The 15902-nt window shown below is 38.4% G+C and overlaps 1 protein-coding gene across 2 annotated transcripts in view; it reads left to right on the top strand.

Annotated features, from left to right (window-relative positions):
- The first annotated feature begins 8405 nt into the window (after positions 1-8405).
- The window catches only part of Otogl (otogelin-like), a 162782-nt gene continuing 155285 nt past the window's right edge, over positions 8406-15902 (top strand). For both annotated transcript variants that reach the window (XM_087559476.1, XM_087559475.1), the window contains exons 1-3: positions 8406-8558; positions 9680-9719; positions 10687-10735. In XM_087559476.1, the coding sequence (XP_087415602.1) occupies positions 8480-8558; positions 9680-9719; positions 10687-10735 (168 nt within the window). In that variant the 5' untranslated portion in view covers positions 8406-8479. The remainder of the gene's footprint in view (positions 8559-9679; positions 9720-10686; positions 10736-15902) is intronic.

Here is a 15902-nt window from a genome sequence, read left to right as displayed (position 1 = left end):
CCATTGTTGCTGGGATTGCAGACTGGTAAAACCATTCTGGAAATCAGTCTGGAGGTTCCTCAGAAAATTGGACATTGAACTGCCTGAGGATCCAGCTATACCTCTCTTGGGCATATACCCAAAAGATGCCTCAACATATAAAAGAGACACGTGCTCCACTATGTTCATCGCAGCCTTATTTATAATAGCCAGAAAATGGAAAGAACCCAGATGCCCTTCAACAGAGGAATGGATACAGAAAATGTGGTACATCTACACAATGGAATATTACTCAGCTATCAAAAACAACGAGTTTATGAAATTCGTAGGCAAATGGTTGGAACTGGAAAATATCATCCTGAGTGAGCTAACCCAATCACAGAAAGACATACATGGTATGCACTCATTGATAAGTGGCTATTAGCCCAAATGCTTGAATTACCCTAGATCCCTAGAACAAACGAAACTCAAGACGGATGATCAAAATGTGAATGCTTCACTCCTTCTTTAAATGAGGAAAAAGAATACCCTTGGCAGGAAAGGGAGAGGCAAAGATTAAAACAGAGACTGAAGGAACACCCATTCAGAGCCTGCCCCACATGTGGCCCATACATATACAGCCACCCAATTAGACAAGATGGATGAAGCAAAGAAGTGCAGACCGACAGGAGCCGGATGTAGATCGCTCCTGAGAGACACAGCCAGAATACAGCAAATACAGAGGCGAATGCCAGCAGCAAACCACTGAACTGAGAATAGGTCCCCTATTGAAGGAATCAGAGAAAGAACTGGAAGAGCTTGAAGGGGCTCGAGACCCCAAAAGTACAACAATGTCAAGCAATCAGAGCTTCCAGGGACTAAGCCACTACCTAAAGACTATACATGGACTGACCCTGGACTCTGACCCCATAGGTAGCAATGAATATCCTAGTAAGAGCACCAGTGGAAGGGGAAGCCCTGGGTCCTGCTAAGACTGAACCCCCAGTGAACTAGTCTATGGGGGGAGGGCCGCAATGGGGGGAGGGTTGGGAGGGGAACACCCATAAGGAAGGGGAGGGGGGAGGGGGATGTTTGCCCGGAAACCGGGAAAGGGAATAACACTCGAAATGTATATAAGAAATACTCAAGTTAATAAAAAAATAATAATAATAGTAAAAAAAATGAAGTAGTCCTGGAAACAGAAAAGGAAAAAAGAAAAAGATTATTTCTTTTATTTTTCAAGATTATGATTACATCATTTCCCTCTTTTGCTTCTTTCTCTCCAACCCTTCCTGTGTACTTCTTTGCTCTCTCTCAAATACACATATGCACAGGTATGTGTGTATATGTGTGTTTGTGCATGTGTGCCTTTGTGTATGTGTGCTGTGTATGGACTGTGATCAGGAATTGGAGGAGATTAATAAGAATTTTATGTAACCTTGAGTAGTTCCTGTTGTTTTAAAAGTAATGAGGGGGTTGGGGACTTAAGCTCAGTGGTAGAGCACTTGCCTAGCAAGCGCAAGGCCCTGGGTTCGGTCCCCAGCTCCGAATAAAAGAAAAGAAAAAAAATGACCTTGACTCTTAATTCTTTCTGGCTTCCTGTTTTGCGATTTGATCTTCTACCACAGTATCTGCCATTTTGAACCTATCTGCCCTGAGGACCTTACTAAAGTGAATTTCTCTTAGACTTTCAGCCTAAAGATTTGTGAAATAAATATACCCCCTTTGAAAATAAGAATATTTGTTATAGCAATAGAAAATGGACTAAGATATACTTTTCAGTATTTAATTAGGGAGAATTTTTACAGAGAAATACAGTTACTAGGACACACACTTAGGCACACAAACAATGTATAAGATGAACATCTATATATAAAATTGGCTTATGAAATCTGAGAAATCTACAATCTACAGTTAACAAGCTGGAAAACCAAGAAAGCCAATAGTTAAGTCTAGCATAAAACTGACCTTTTTGCCTTTGTTTTACTGTAATTATATATAAAGAACAAATTTTCTCTTATTTGATTTTTAAAAAAAAATTTCTTTAGGCCCTCAGTGGATTAGATAGGTTTACCTGTATTAGGCAGGGTAGTGTGCTTTGTTCAGTCCACTGATTTAATGCTAATGTCACCCAGAAACAACTTCACTGAAAACCCAGAACACTTTGTTATCCCATAAAACTGACACATAAAATCAGTCATCATAAATAAGCTTCTTTCTGTAAGCTATTATTGTTTAGCAATTTCCCCCAATATAAAACATTGCATCCTGAAAGAAGCTGGTTAATTCTTAGGATACCTTCCTTTAGGGAGGTAAAGCATTCCATACTATAGGGAAGGTCTTTAAAACTCAGGAAGTAAACAACTCAAAAGGCCCAGGAAGTCCCTGAAACAAACCAGATTTACTAGCTCCCTTCCGTCCTAGAAGGCTCATATAAATTGTTAGGACTACAAAGAATATTCTCACACAAGCTCAGGTACTTAGAAGAGGTTTGGACTGGCCAAGTTTTGCCTGGGTAACAAACTAATTCAGTTGTTTGGAATAGGTGCAGATCAACTGAATTGCCTCTAAGAGATACTCTCTGACTTGTTGAGTTGCCTGTAAGCTATGCAATGAGCACCAGTGATCCATCTTTCATGAGCTCCTATTGATGCTGAGGTGGGCTTTTGGTGATGTCTTCAAGTCATGTCTCTTTGTATAAGAAACCTATTACCCATACTCATCTAAATAACCTTAGTAAGATCATTAGTTTACCAAGTTGGTTGAGTCCTTACTTGTTGTTGAATTTCTATCTGGGATGAATGGATATTTATTCATGTCTCCCTAAGAATTGTGCATCTATGTTGTCAACAGCAACAAATATACTAATCAGGTTAACTCAAGTTAAATAGAAGTTATTGGATATAGTCATGCGATCAGTTGTTTCTTTGCTTCTTTCTGAGCAACTGCCTCATTCTATTTCTCTCTGCAAATTTCCGGATTATGTTTTCTCATTTAATAGCAAAATTATGGATGATAATAGCAGCCATCTTCAATTCTGTTTGGGACTACAAAGGCAGGGCCCACAACCTTAGCACAATAAATAACTTTTGTCTCTCTGTGTTTGTTTGATTGAGAACCAAATGCCTGTATTGGTGGACAGAGAACGTGAGTGCTCTTCCATTACTATAAAAAGTTACCACGGACTTAGTGACTTAATACAACACACATATAACTGATGGGTCTGGTTATTAGAAATCTGAGATTGTTTCATGGGCTAACAATAAGACGTGGGCAGGGCTGCCTTTTTCCCTGAACCCTTTTATAGTTTCTGGAGGCTGTCTTCTTTTTCCATCAGCATTTTACTCTGACTCTTTCTCAGTACTTATAATCTCTACACTGGGCATATGGTATTCTGTAGAACAATCTTCCTACCTCCCATCAGTGATTCATTCCCTAGGTTATTTGAATTAGGACACAGACATCTTTTCCCAGGGTTTAATGAGAGAACAGCATATCACATCTACCCAGTTGGGAGTTTTGTAGGTATGTTGCCAATGGACCAGAAGCTGTCAGTGAGTGGGAGGAACTGCTTTGTATAAGGAACCTAGAAAGAGTAGAAAAACTCAATAACATGTCCATGTCATTTTCACCCCAAATCAGCTTCTCTGTTGTGGGCAGGAATGCCCACCTTTAACCTCCCACTTAGTTTTCTTCACATACTACTTGTTTTCCAGAGGAAGCCATGTCACTGTATTTATAATTTTCCTACATTCCTTTCCCCCCTAACTTGTCTTGTATTCTCTTTTCATAAAACCAGAATTTACTCCTTATCAAAACATACATGCCTAATGTCCTTAGACTCAATCAGAAAACACGAACTGTAGGGGAGATAGGCTTGGGAATCTGTGCATCTGATATGCTCCCTAGAGAATTCCTGTACACACTAGTTAAAGAGCTGCCACTGTGTTTTAAGTAAAGTTGATAAACTTATCTTGTTAGAAGAGAAGACTGAAGAAAAGCTACTAAGGGAACTAGGGCATTCTCACTGCAGCTTTCGGGAGATAATGATAACAATTTTGTATGTAACCTAGTAAGAGTCTAATTCAGGTCTGGAGAGAAGAGGTCACCTCAAGATAAGGGGTACATTCTTGGGGAGCTGATCAACTGTTATTTGATTCTCAAGTCACACCGAAGAATTTGGTCTCCTCTGTCATTTTCATACTGCTTTGTGGTCTGCTGAAAATCTTGATAATACCATATCTCCAAAGACAATTCATTAGCAGCCTTTCCAATTCAGAGCAATTGTGTGACCAAACTGACATTTGACACCATCCTGTTGTTCAGTGGCAACTATCGTAAGCCAAGTTGCTGGTGTTTGGATTTGAATCTTAGTATGATAGGAAGCCATCCAATCAGGGCACTGGGGAATCTGAATAGTTTAGTTTTATAATTAATGTAATATGATCCAAAGAGGGGTTGCTTTGATGTGCTTTCTTAAAAAACAATTTTGCATTTATTTGTTTTGAATAATTTTCACTTATAATTAAGCTGAGAAGGAAAGCTATACTTACACTGATAGAGAAAACAAATATTTAAAATACATGGAAAGATAAACATGTCTCTGATAATTGGTGTTTTGATTTCGGTAATATGGTCATTTATATGGCATTAGAATTTACTAGTTGGAGGTGACAAAATAGTTAACCACAAAAATCACTTGATGCTTCCATGTAGATGCAAGTGACATTATCAGAAAAGCCAAAGGAAGAATGGAATTGATTTCCTTTGATTTGAACTAAGGACTTGTGTTCACCCTCTGGTGTTCAAAGGATTCTCACAGAAAATGCCCTGCCAACCGAATACAACATACAACTGTAAAGCCCTTAAAGAGGGCTTCCTAGAGGGAAGCAAACTCTATAATCTTAAAGATTGAGACCGTCACCACTGTTCTTCAGGACATGAAAATACATTCAGCAGTTTTTAAGGTAGGTGCACACAAATGTTGATGATACAAGCCGGGATTGTAGGCACCAGAGACTAACTCCCTCACATAATGCTCTAGGCAATGTAAATGCGGTATATGGTAGTAGTGTAGCAAACACAAGAGGCAAAGTAAGGTCTTGACAAGAAGTTAATTGGAGGGACATTCCTTCTTTTCCCATTGGATAGTGTAATTTTCCATGGGAACCTGGAAAATTAATGTTCTTATAAAGTCTAGAGTGATGGACTTTTGGGACCAAACTTCATATTGAAATTGTGACCAACAGAGAATGACTTATGAAGTATTATATATCATCATATGACAAAGCTAAGCTAGATCACATCTGAGTTAAATTATGTGAAACACCAAAGACATAGCCACGCAGCACACAGCTTGAAAGCATATGTAGAATTCTACAAACTATCTTATTACAATAAGAGCATGAAACTCAGAGAGCTAAAATTCATCTTAGAGATCGATTCTTTTTGGTATTTTGATGACAAGATAAATTCTGGATGAAATCATAGAACCTGTAGTATGTTGGGTTTCACAAAGCAAATGAGGAATAGTTGAATTTCACCAGTAGACTGTGATATAATGGGAGTCGAATGTTAGTTACTTTAGATTTGATCTAAATTCATGCAAATGAACCTTATATAAATATGTAGGGAAATAAATGATTATCAAAGACAACACATTTTATTATAACATCTCTTTATCAATGACATATAGACCATGATGTCAGAGATTTCCCATTCTTGCCAGTTGTTTTGTATGTGCTGTGTTGAGGTCAACAGATTGTTAGGTGTCAGCTTTCCAAAGGTCATATTCCTTGTGGGAAAATGCACAGTACCAAAAGGGAACTGCTTATTGCTTGCATTCTGGGCTTGCCTCAGGATTTTTATGAGCCTCGTACCACTTCATAAACTGGTGGATGACTCACGTTTTGTCTACATTCCTTTGTCAGGGTAGAAAGAAATAAAGGCTGTCATTTCGACAGTAATAATCACACATAGCAATAGTCATAAATTCCCTTTTTTTGTGTCTCTGGGTCTAATCTTTCATCTAGACTCTCAGTTTGGTTGGAGCTATTCACGGAAGCCTATTTTGCTTATTTTCATGCTGACTACCATTTCAGGTAACAAGTTCATAATGGGGTTCATTGAGAAAGAACTTGGCATTAAATTATTGCTTTCTTTGTTATTTCTTCCTTATGAGAAGCCTTGACATAGAGGGGCAAAGGACAGGCACACAGTAAGACTCTACTTAGAAAAAGAATGGCCAAATTCAAGATAGGATTTTTGTTTTGTTTTGTTTTATTTTTGGTGTGGTAATTTTGACTGCTTTCCTTGTTAGACAAAACACCTTCCAGGTTCTGAACACACAGTTTAAAAACAGAAAAATAGGAAAAAGTGAGATGATGCAGCCTTGGAATTTTCAATTTCATTCGCCAAAAATTGAAGCGATGCTTCTGAATCAAATGATTGTATATGAAATTTGAGCTAAGAATTCAGTTATTACATTTAATTATTTCACCTAGCTATCAAAGTTTATAAGAGAAACGTGCAGTTCAAGTGATTTTTTTTATTGTTTTCTAGTTCTTTCTAGGCAGTTTTCAGGTGCATTAGGAATAGCTTGTTTCGTAATCAAACTGTTGAATCATGAAGTTTGACTTTGATTTCAACTCAAGATTTTTCTGTATATGTATCATTGTGAAAAAAAATTGTTTCAGGAAGCATTCAAGATTTTAGCAGAGAAAAATAATTCTGAAGCAAGATTTATACATCTGTCATATCATATGTTATTTATGTGGCAAGTCAAGTTGTAAATTAGCCAGGGGCACAGAAGAAAAGATTTAGTAACGTATGTTGATTTAAAACATTTTACACAAAATTTTTACTTCTCTCAATTTGAGGAAGTTCTTTGGGGGACAAATTTTATGTTCAAAACAGAGTGCAACCCTTGCTTTTCAGTTATCTTGTACTGACATTAAAACAGAATTATTTTGTAGTTTTGCCTATGGCTTAGTGGATACATATTTCTGGACCAGTTTAGAATGTAAATATAAATTATTAAGTGGACCATCTGTGTAGACTTAGGTAATTGTCTAGTTAGTTCAAGAACAATGGACTATGAACCTTTAGTAGTGAATATCACTGAGGGCAAACTTTACTTTAAAATACATACATTAAAGTTCAAAATGAGTGCGCACATGTGTGTTGTAGACAGGTACATTACATTTTATAATTTTAGTAGCACTTATGTGTGTATTTCACGCTTGCCTTTTTATCGAATGGGTGTACATTTCTGTTGCTTCATTGAATTAGCTGTTCCTTATCAATGGAGGTTAATCAAGACCACATGGGACAATAACACATGATCAATGAACTTGGGACCATAAGAGAAAACTAAATATGTAATGGATATTGAATGAGTCAGTCACTGGATACTTTGAAGTCATTGCAAAAGAGCGACTGCTGACTGGGAAGCAGCAGACATTAATGACTGCTGTGTAGGACCTCTGTAATCAGACGTTTTTTGCTATTGTACCCTATCTGTTAAGTGGGAGGGACAAGGGCAAGGCGAGTCATGGAATCTGCTATAGGAAATGTGAACCCATGACCTAGACATGGCTTTCACTCATTTGTGTGCTTAGATCATCTCTCTGGAGTTCATTTTGAAAGATGATAGTTCTTCTCTGGTGCTGCTCTAGGCAGTCAATTGCTTCTGGGGAAGAATGCCCTTATGGCTGGAATAAGAACACAGACTCCCTTCCCCCCTTTGTAATCTAATCAGGTACTTGTCATAGAAGATGAAAAAAATGGATTACCAGAAAGGTCTTCAGTACCCACTGAATTGTTTAGTTTTCTTTTTAAAGACAAATATTAGAAAAGTATTGTTTTCTTTTAAAATCTACACGTGTTCTACAATGTTTAACAGCTTGATGGACCGATGAAAATGTCAACATATATACTATATATATATATACACTAGAATAGGATTTCAATTGAAAAACACATGCACATAGTTTTAATTTACTGTTTAAGTTTTGAGACTAAGATGCAATATTGTAGATAATGTAGGAGAAGTTAATTAGATGTCATTCCTCCTGTTTTCAAAGGCTACTACTTTGTGAATAATAAGATATGAAAACTATACCAGCCTTTAGGAGTAAGTTAATTCATGAGGTGAGAAGATATAAACAAGTATTGTTTGGGTGACCCCATCTTTCGAAATTAGGAGAAAGGCTGACATTACCTAAAAAAAAAAAGGTGTATGATGGGCAGGTGTGTAGCTGGCTGTAACTAATCCGGGCTCAGGCAGGAGGCTGTCTTGCATTGCTAATGAGGGACCCAGCCAAAGGGCTGAGTGTGAGCTCTATCTGAAACCTCAGGTGCTGTGTGTAGTCGGAAAGCCTGGGGTTCTTCTTTCAGTTGCTTTATCCCATAACTGTATTCATTTGAATCTGAGCACACAACCAACACTCACTCTTGTAAGATGCCATCATAGGGAAGACCGACAGTTTGGTTCCAGTCCAGGGAGAAAGAGTCCACTGAAATGAGAATTGTGAGGAAACTCAGGTTGATGGTACCTTGGCGTGCTCTCTCCCTTCCTATACTGCTGGTTTTGTTACGAGGTAAGAGCTTTCATATCTTCACCTTCATTTATCACACGTCTCTCTCTCTTGAAACTGATATTGTTTCCTTTTATGTTAACTCTCAAGCGTTTTGACGTCATTAGAACACATATGTACTTAAATCATGTTCAGACAACTTTGCTGGATTCTTCAGAATGTAGAGAATTTGTACCCTTGGTGTGTTTTGAATTTTCTTTAAGTGGCTAAAACCATGCCTTTATCACTATGTGTAGTCATTCTAACTTACCCCTTTTTCAAATAGGATCTACACTTCCCACATGTAATGTAAGCATTTGAAACTTTATAATAACGATAAATAGAATATTTAATAGAATGTAAATAGATAAATATTCATGTCATTAAAATCTAAAAATTAAAAAAAAACTTTTTAGGTCGAACTTTAACATTTGAGTTCTGGGTTAACTTCCCATTTTTATAACAAGTTGACCTGTAAATTAATTTTTATTAAATGTTTTTTTATGGAAGTGGCATTCATTTACATGTATTTTTTGATCCCTGATAAAGGATTTAGGGTTTGGAGCTTATAGGGGCAATGGAAGAAATGATAGACATGTGAGAGACACAGAAAAGTCACAATCTTCCCATCACAGAGGAAGCACTCTTAGTTTTCAAGGAGAAAGATACAGGATGCTGGGCCAGATGCTGTGCTGGATACTGTGTGGTGGGGCTTTGAGATTGGCTTGTTCAACATGATTGTTTTGCTTAGCATCATGCTTAAGCTTGCCAAACGCTAAGTGGTAGGGCCAGCACTAGAATAGCTCTATGATTCCATGGCTGGCCCCCACTCTGCTGTGTGACAACACTTTGTACATCTATAGACATTGGTCATGTTATGTGATGGCACCATGTACATCTATAGATGTTGGTCATGTTGTATGATGGTACTGTGTAAATCTACAGACGTTGACCATCCTTCTAGGACTATTGCTCACCCCAGGTATATTACAGATTATTTGCTGGTCCGAATTCTCTAAAAACAAGAAGCAATTCTCAATGCATATTTTAGCATTTGGATAAAAAATGATTCGTAAAATAGCACAGCCCAGACTAAGCTATGTGCACATCTTGCAGTTTCACCAACCTGTGTTTATCTCTGGCAGGCCACATTTGTGCGTCATCTAGCCTGACAGAAACATCAGAGTGAGTATTTCTTTGTCTTTATGTTCTGAAACATCAAAGGGATGAGAATATGCCAAACTCAGTAGACAGCGGAGTCCATTTTTAAAATAACCAGTGAAACATTGACAAAAAGCATGAGATGTTCTTCTATGAAATATTTCTAAACAGTAGAAATGACATTCACTTTCACATTTGTGAGAAGTCTTGGTGTTGTCCACTGCCTGTAGGTACTAAGGAAACTTTTGTTTCATTTCAAAGGTTTGTAAAGAAGTTATATCCAGTAATATGTCTCTTTACAGTTTTCCTGTTGACATACATTATTGATGATAAATATACTACATTGTTAAAATAAAGCAAGACTACTTTTAGTGATTAAATGACTAAAATGGTTCTAGTAATAGTTAAAATAGTTTTACTACTTTGCTTAGTGAAAGGCACAATTATACTCATTTTATTTTTTAAAAATATCTTTATTGATAAATATAATTTCCATAAAGCAGATGTATAACTCAGTGGATTAACGATTTGGTTTGGATAACTGCCAGTTAAATGTCCTTACATTTATGTCACTATTAGTGACACAGAATGGATGAAATTAGACTATTACATCTGGGAAAGTAAATGCACCTTTGGTAAATACCTGCCAGACTCGTGAAGTCCTTGGAAGAAAAATCTATGCCTGTTGGTGCTACAATGTCAACACTATTTTGTTTATCTCTCAATCTCAAAGTTCCTTCCTAAAATTCAGTTTATATCAGAGCCTGGAGAGATTTGGGGACAGTCCCGAATTTTGTAAAATGAGACAGTGCCACCACCCAAATCTTACCCTTCGATAGAGGGGAGGGGGCCCTTTAAATGTTAAACCAAGAAAGGCCTCTTTGATAAAAGTGATGGAGATCGGGAGGAAAACACCAGCTCCCTCTTGGGAAAGGCTGTTCAGGTTGCCCAGGGGCCTCTGACTACACAAGTTCTTTGTGTTTTCTTGCAGAAGTGAGTTCTATGAAAATGAACAGAGAAGGGCTCTGTTAGCAGTACAGGTAGGTTATGCCTCAGATGGAGAGAGGCAGAGAAATAACTCATTCTACTTTGGACACTGCTGTCACCTCAACAATGAGACCTTTGTAGAGGGAATGAAATGTTCAACACAAGACAGGAAGGAGCAGGGAGAGGCCAAGACATTTCTCTGTAGCTTTTATTATTGTTTAATTTAATATTTTATTTTATTTTGCGACCCTCAAATATGTTCTCAGTTCACATAGATTTGCTTGGAATGAAATGCTTTTCTTTCTCCTCATTCATCTCAGTAACCTGTGCTTAGGCTTCAGTGTTGACGGGGATTGGATTCCATCTCCTTGCTAGGACATTTGGATGAGTTAGAAATTAACCACAACACCGGGCAGGACAATAGCAACAGGGACAACACACATAAGAGCAAATGCAGAAAGACTAAAATGACATCAGTTAAATATGGAAAAGCAGTATGAGACATATTCTCATGTACTGACAGACAGCTTTCATGTTTTCTAAAAAATCCAATTCATGGGTATTTCACGATAGCAGTATCCTGTTAAATTTGAGAACATGTTGCCTGCTTCCTTTTCTATATAAAGGATCCTGGATAATATGATTGCATTTTCATCAAATTATAGTTGGAATGTTCAAATGAATGAGCTTTAGAGAATTTTTCTCTATGAGAGACAGATAAGTCAAACTTAATGTGGGAAAGAGGTTTTTTTTTTAATTTGAAGCAATGTAATTAGAATATTAAACACTTAACAGCTTAAATATTTAAGGGGGCCTTTGACAAGTGTTGAGATACAAAGTATTTTTCTACTTAAATTACACTCTATTATGTTTAGATGTTTGTGGGTATGTGCACCTGATCCTGAAGTATAAGATCCCCTAGAGATGGACTTAGAGACGGTTGTGAGTCCTCAGATGCGGGTGCTAGGGACTGAATTAAGGTCTTGTGGGAGAGCAGCAAGTGCTCTTAACCAGTGAGCCACCTCTTCAACCTCTGAAATAAAGTTGTTATAAGTATTTCCTGTTAGGTGCCTTCATGTGTATATTTTTATTATAGTTAACTGAAGGGAACACACGGAGAGGTCAAATGTGATATTATGACAGTTCAGATGACAAAACAAATTCTTTTTTTCTCTCTCAAGACTAGAGATCCTCGTGTGTATGCTTATATGTTTGGTGTATTTATTTGTACGTGTGCAAGTGAATGTGCTGTATCTGTCCTGTGCAGGCCAGAGTTTGATGTTAGATCTCTTGTTCTATTGCTTTACACAACCTTTTATTAAACCCAGAGTTTGCTGCTCAGTGAGCTCGCTCCAGGACTCTTTCCTTAGTGCCAGTAGTCCAGGCATGAGGCACTGTACCTGACTTGTAAAAATATCATGTTTTTGATAAAAGTCCTGGAAAGAATAGGTGTTTAAAGCCCATACTTAAACACATAAAAACGTATATACAGCAAACCAGTAGCTAACATTAAACTAAATGGAGAGAAACTTGAAGCAATCCCACTAAAATCAGGGACCAGACAAGGCTGTCCACTCTCTCCCCACTTATTCAATATAGTTCTTGAAGTTCTAGCCAGAGCAATCAAACAACAAAAGGAGATCAAAGGGATACAAATTGGAAAGGAAGAAATCAAAATATCACTATTTGCAGATGATATGCTAGTATATTTAAGTGATCCCAAAAGTTCCACCAGAGAACTACTAAACCTGATAAATACCTTCAGCAAAGTGGCTGGGTATAAAATTAATTCAAACAAATCAGTAGCCTTCCTCTACACAAAAGGGAAACAAGCTGAGAAAGAAATTAGGGAAACGACACCTTTCATAATAGTCCCAAATCATATAAAATACCTCAGTGTGATGCTAGTCAAGCAAGTGAAAGATCTGTATGATAAGAACTTCAAGTCTCTGAAAAAAGAATTGATGATCTCAGAAGATGGAAATATCTCCCACGCTCATGGATTGGCAGGATTAATAAAGTAAAAATGGCCATTTTACCAAAAGCAATCTAGAGATTCAATGCAATCCCCATCAAAATACCAATCCAATTCTTCAGAGAGTTAAACAGAACAATTTGCAAATTCATCTGGAATAACAAAAAACCCAGGATAGCTAAAACTATCCTCAACGAAAAAAGGACTACCAGGAGAATCACACACAAAAAAAAATATCATGTTTTTATTAATACTTTGAGAACTTCATATAACATATTGTAATCGTGCTCACTTTATCTCTTCCCTCAGCATTGTTCAGATCTACCCCTACCTTCCCATGCTCCTCCCAAATTAATGTGCTCCTTTTGTTTCTTCATAATTCCCTACCCAGTCCAGTTTGTGTGGTCCATATACTTATGGGTGCAGACCTATTCCCTAGGGAATGGTTGACTTACCAGGAACAGTGCTACACATAAATCTGACTGCCCCTCCCTGAGTCATGGGCTGTTAGTATCTCTTCAGTTAATGGTGGCATGGTCCCCTTCTTTTTTTTTTTTTTTTTTTCGGAGCTGGGGACCGAACCCAGGGCCTTGCGCTTCCTAGGCAAGCGCTCTACCACTGAGCTAAATCCCCAACCCCGGCATGGTCCCCTTCTTATTTCATGCCAGACTGTTGACTGGCTTCATCTTGCGCAGATCTTCTTCAGACAACCATGGCTACTACGGTCCATCAGTACAGCTGTTCTGTCACATTTAGAAGATACTGCTTCAGTCCAGTCACCCTGTCCTCCATCTCTTACAGTCTTTCAGCACATTCTTCCTCAGTGGTTCCTGTACCTTGGTTGTGGAGCAATATAAATGATTCATTTGTGGCTTAGCACTCCACAGTCACTCATTCTTTGCATGCTGTGCATTATTTCTGTGCTAATCACCATCTATGTCATAAAGCAACTTCTCTGAGGAGCTGAACTAATTTATAAACAAAGAGATAGGGATTTAGAGACTAGTTTGACACTATACTTATTTAGCAAAACAATAGTAGTTGGTTCACCGGTGGGGCATGCGAGCTGCCTAACCATGGGTTATTGTCCAGATTTACAGTACCAGCCGTGTGTTTCCTCACACTGGCCTTAAAACCAGTCAGAAAGTACTTGCTTGACCATATAACATCTGTGCCACTATTGTATTCATAGGCATATATGATGCCACTCAAACCGCTCCTGTAGTTCACAGGGTTCACTACCAGATAAGTTCCTGTGTCCCCTATGGGCTACTTGGCACCTTTTGATACCACGAAAGCCAAATACCAGGGAAGAAACTTCCTGCTCAATACCAATTTGATTTCTTCATGTCCTGTGACCAAAGTTTCTTGCACATGGCTTTGGTTTTTTTATGTGGATGTTGGAGACACAAACTTAGGCCCTTACGTTTCCATAGCAACCACTTTATCCACCGAGTCATCTTCCTTGTCACGTTTTTAATTTTTTTATAACTAATATTGGCAGTGGAAACAATATTTCACTTTAGGGAGTATTTTGTATCAGAGAAATTACAGTAGGAAGGTTGCAAGTTTGGGGCTAGTCTGGGCTAGATAGTGAGACCCTGTGTGAGAGCGACAACAAAAACAACAACAAAAATCTCATGTATCGTGTGAAGCAGTTAAGATATGTTTTCTGTGATGAGAAGGATGTGATTGCCAGTGGAGCATACTAACGACAAAAATCCATCTGTATAACTCAGAAGAAAATCTGTCGATGAAAAAGAAAACAGCCACTCTGGCAAACTCTCTTGATGGGAAAACTTGTGTGAACTGTCTATTCCCTAACGTTCCAAATAAAGAGATCTGTGGATGGAACTGAACACTGGGCATTTACACGACAACAAGATCTGTGCAGTGTACCCACTAGGCATTAGGTTAATGCCTCTCCTCTGCTACTAAGTAGGGACGCACTTGCTTTGTCTCCGTGCCCATTTTAGGCAGGACAAAGAGCAGGAGAGTTGCATCTGTCTTTCCTGTAGCCTGTGGACACATGTCAAGATCATTTAACATCGATTAAGTTTTCAAGGGAGAAATGTGACAATGAGGTCACAGTCAGGCAGTTCACTTCTTAGAAATAGGCTTTGAGGCCATTCATACTCAGCCCACTCCTCTACTGTAAGCAAACAGTGCTGATGGATGGATAACTGTCCCCAGAAAGATGCTGGTAGTGACATAAGGAAGTAAAGCCTAGGTGTAGACTTCTATAAATGGTGCACATGTGAGTGAGACTGCGATTCCTCTATCCAGGGCATGTTGCTGTGGTAACGACCACCCTCCTGTGGAGGTGTCATCAGGAAGGAGATAGAGTGCTTGCCTTCTTTTACCAGTTCTGTGGATATGTGCACGCACAGAAACACATTCTTGGCATTGTATTCAGTGATTCTTCTGAAGCAGGCACTGAGACCAAGGCTTAGGCGAACGGTGTCTGGAAAACATACAAGGAGGGTCAGACAAGCGTGAGAGAAAAAGCGTGACAAAATTCAGGGCCTGTTGATGGGGGCTTCCTGTTGTAGGCATCTAGGACTCAGTCTTATTGGGAACATGATGAGTAGCCTTTTATTCTTGTTTCTGCAAGGGATAGGGAGACTGGAATATTTATCACCCATTAGTTCCTGTTTTCCTATCAATCAAAAAGAGGAGCTAGTATGTCTGAAATATCCTAAAAGACTTGCCTGGACTCTGTCCTTAGGCAGAGAGAGAAAGAAGGCTGGGCTTAGAGTTGTAGGCTCTGCATTCCCACAGAAACCCAAGTGAATATGATATGGGCTGAAAATGAATTGCTGGAGCTTGCTTTAGTCATAGCTCTAAATACCACAAGAGGCAGATCCATTTGAACTATATCTTTTTTCCAGTTCAGTTGGTACTTGTTGTGGGCTTGCCAGGAGTCATGTCATGCAGAATAGCCAGGCTTATAAATTTAGAAACTTCATGTCTTCAGGGATCTGGAAAGAAATCATTTCTGTTCAAATGGTTCATTGAATCAGAGTCACCATGAATTATTTGATGCTATGTACATAACATAAAAATGAAAAGGCCTCACTTATTAAAGTAGCATTCCGTTCTGAGCTCAGAAGTGCTCCATAACTCCAATACTGAGAGTGTGGAACTTTACACTTGCAAAACGCATTATGGTGCCGGATAAACAGAAGGGTTGATGAACTGTCAGGAAGGTGGTGTGTTAAGTGGTCCCTGGGATGTGTTTAGAG

Source organism: Rattus norvegicus, chromosome 7 (genome assembly GCF_021556685.1).
Source record: "Rattus norvegicus strain SHRSP/BbbUtx chromosome 7, alternate assembly SHRSP_T2T, whole genome shotgun sequence".
Classification (NCBI taxonomy): Eukaryota; Metazoa; Chordata; class Mammalia; order Rodentia; family Muridae; genus Rattus; species Rattus norvegicus.
This window is presented reverse-complemented; position numbering and strand designations above follow the sequence as displayed.